Source organism: Berghia stephanieae, chromosome 11 (assembly GCF_034508935.2).
Source record: "Berghia stephanieae isolate SIO BIC M18660-M18661 chromosome 11, UCSD_Bste_1.3, whole genome shotgun sequence".
Lineage (NCBI taxonomy): Eukaryota > Metazoa > Mollusca > Gastropoda > Nudibranchia > Aeolidiidae > Berghia > Berghia stephanieae.
In genome coordinates this window covers 41,712,703-41,715,202 of record NC_088370.1, presented here as the reverse complement: position 1 = coordinate 41,715,202, position 2,500 = coordinate 41,712,703, and the positions used below count along the sequence as shown (strand labels likewise).

General features: G+C 34.8%; 1 protein-coding gene across 2 annotated transcripts in view; it reads left to right on the top strand.

Moving 5' to 3' along the window:
* Positions 1 to 194: 194 nt before the first annotated feature.
* LOC144957043 (uncharacterized) overlaps positions 195 to 2,500 on the top strand; it is a 10,855-nt gene continuing 8,549 nt past the window's right edge. Inside the window, exons 1-2 of one of the 2 annotated variants that reach the window (XM_078887980.1) lie at positions 195 to 403; positions 993 to 1,915. In XM_078887980.1, coding sequence (XP_078744106.1) covers positions 1,471 to 1,915 — 445 coding nt within the window. In that variant the 5' untranslated portion in view covers positions 195 to 403; positions 993 to 1,470. The remainder of the gene's footprint in view (positions 404 to 992; positions 1,916 to 2,500) is intronic. The other variant, XM_078887981.1, reaches the window with a different exon arrangement.

Sequence of the window (2,500 nt, the reverse complement as noted above, 5' to 3'; positions counted from 1 at the left end):
CCCTATGGAATGAATAAAGGGAATTTTTTCTTTCTATTTATTTATTTATTTAATTATTTAATTATTTATTTATTTATTTACATAAATGACAAATTGGTTAATTTTTTCTAGCAGTTCTAATGTCTAACATGTTAAAACCCCTGAAAACAACAAATTTCTTCAAGTCCAGGAAGGCAGGTCTACTGTTCACACTTGGGTTACCTTGACATAATAGTACCGTTTAAGGGCGATGAGTCACATAATATCATTCCTTTAAAAATAAACTGGGAAGGAAAAAGACTGGTTGTTATTAATCACCGTTTATTGTGTTCGTTTTTCAAGGAGTATGTCCTGCTTTGTGTGTGTTTTCATTTAACTCCTATCAGACTCAGACAGGCGGTGGTTCGAAATTCTGTGGATTATGGTATATATTTTGTTTTGTTTTATTTTATAAATATCGTTTTATGATTGTGATTTCAATGTATTGATTAGTTTAAGTTGATCATATTTTTTTTGTTTGGTTTGTTGTCGTGGTAGTTATTTTATTTTATTTTTTTTTTTTGCTTTTCCTTTCTCTCTCTCTCTCTCTCTCTCTCTCTCTCTCTCTCTCTCTCTCTCTCTCTCTCTCTCTCTCTCTCTCTCTCTCTCTCTCTCTCTCTCTATCCTCTCTCTCTCTCTCTCTCTCTCTCTCTCTCTCTCTCTCTCTCTCTCTCTCTCTCTCTCTCCGCTCTCTTCTTGTTTTTTGTTTTTTTTTTTTTGTTTTTTTTTTTGTTTTTTTGTTGTTTTTTTTGTTTTTCGTGGTATTTCCCTTTGATGATCAAAGATGATGATAATACTATTATGACCTGTTTATTACAATAGTAGTTGCATCAGGTATCGCTGGCAGGTGGGTTGGTGGAAGTTCCATGGATTTTACGAGGTCTAAATTCGATTTAATTAAATTGTAGTTTTATAAAATTGAATTTATTGATTAATTTAAGTATTAGCTTTTATTTCTTTATGTTTCGTTGTAGTTTCCACCAAATATGTCGACAGTGTTATAATTTAACGAGGATCGTGTGACGTGTTTATGACAATAGTTGTATCCAATCCCAATCTAATTCAATCCAATCCATACTGCCTCGTCTTCAACACTGAATGAAGAAAGACGATACATTTCTTTGTGTTGTGTGGTACCAAATACCGTTGTGGCAATAATTAATGGGATAGATACATAGACATTTTTTTTAAAAACAACCAAAAACAAAAAAAAAAAACAAGATGAACATCTGGAATCATTTTCTCTAATGAACGCTGCCTTTTCACACAATAATAATATAACGGTCACCTAAGAATGCGGTCATTATAATATGAAGGGAAAGAGATAATTTATGTAACGCCTGAACACAACTTGAACACCACAATAATCTTGACTTAAAGAACAATGCATCGTCTTCAACTTTACACGCAAAAAGACACTCTTTGAACATCCTCTCGTTACATAAATCTATAATGAGATACAAGATGAATTATATTGGTGACGTCACTTCGGACTCCCAGCCAACGGTTCCAGGACTTCAAAATTTAAACACCAACACTGATACAGCTGATGTGATAACCTCTGACCCCAATGTCATCTCCTTTGCTCCCACATCAACCTTTGACCTTTACTCCGCCACCTCTACACCTCAAAGAAGCGAAGACATCACTGAGAATTATTTAACTACCAACATGACCAAACAAGATATCCTAGAATACTTAGAACAACTCCAGAATGAAGAATTTAAAGAGTTTATTCCGGCTATGTCTTTCCTTATACTGATAGCTATTGTGGGATTATTCGGGAACATCCTGGTGCTGATGGTCTACAAATCCAAATTCCACCGGACTCCCACAAGGATCTTCATTATGTCCATCGCTGCCTTTGATCTTATTGCTAATGTCGTTTGCATCCCAGGTATGTTATCAAACAGTTCTCTCTGGGTGGGGTTCCTGACCTCCCATAATGGGCAGTGAGGCACTTACTGTGTCTTCTGTCACCCTATATCTGGTTTCCAACTTGCTTTCTGTCTGTGTCTTGGAATGAGATTATTTATTTTTGTTCTGACCCTGGCCAGAGTCCTTGCTGATAGTTAAACAGTTGAATGTATAGTTATAGTTTTGGGAGATGATATTTTTTTTCCTTGTATATCATCTCTCTGTGATGTACTGTCATTTTCCCCTTCTTAACATAGGATTTGTAAACATTTGAGTGTATTCCTCTTAGTGGGGACTTGTCGTGGTACCTGGGTGAGACTTTTAATCTCAAACTAATTACACTGATAGTGTGCTCTTGTAACCTACATCTGTTCCCTTTTTGAACTATTTCTCCATGCAAATTTTATTCTTTGAGTTGTATACAATAAAGTGTGTTTTGCAAGTTACATTAAAAAGATGAATCTCTTTATACGTCAAAAATTCAAATCAAGGGCAATAACTCAAACATGTTGAGAGGGACTTCTCCAAAACTGTGTATTGATATTGTTTATTACAAATGAAATTA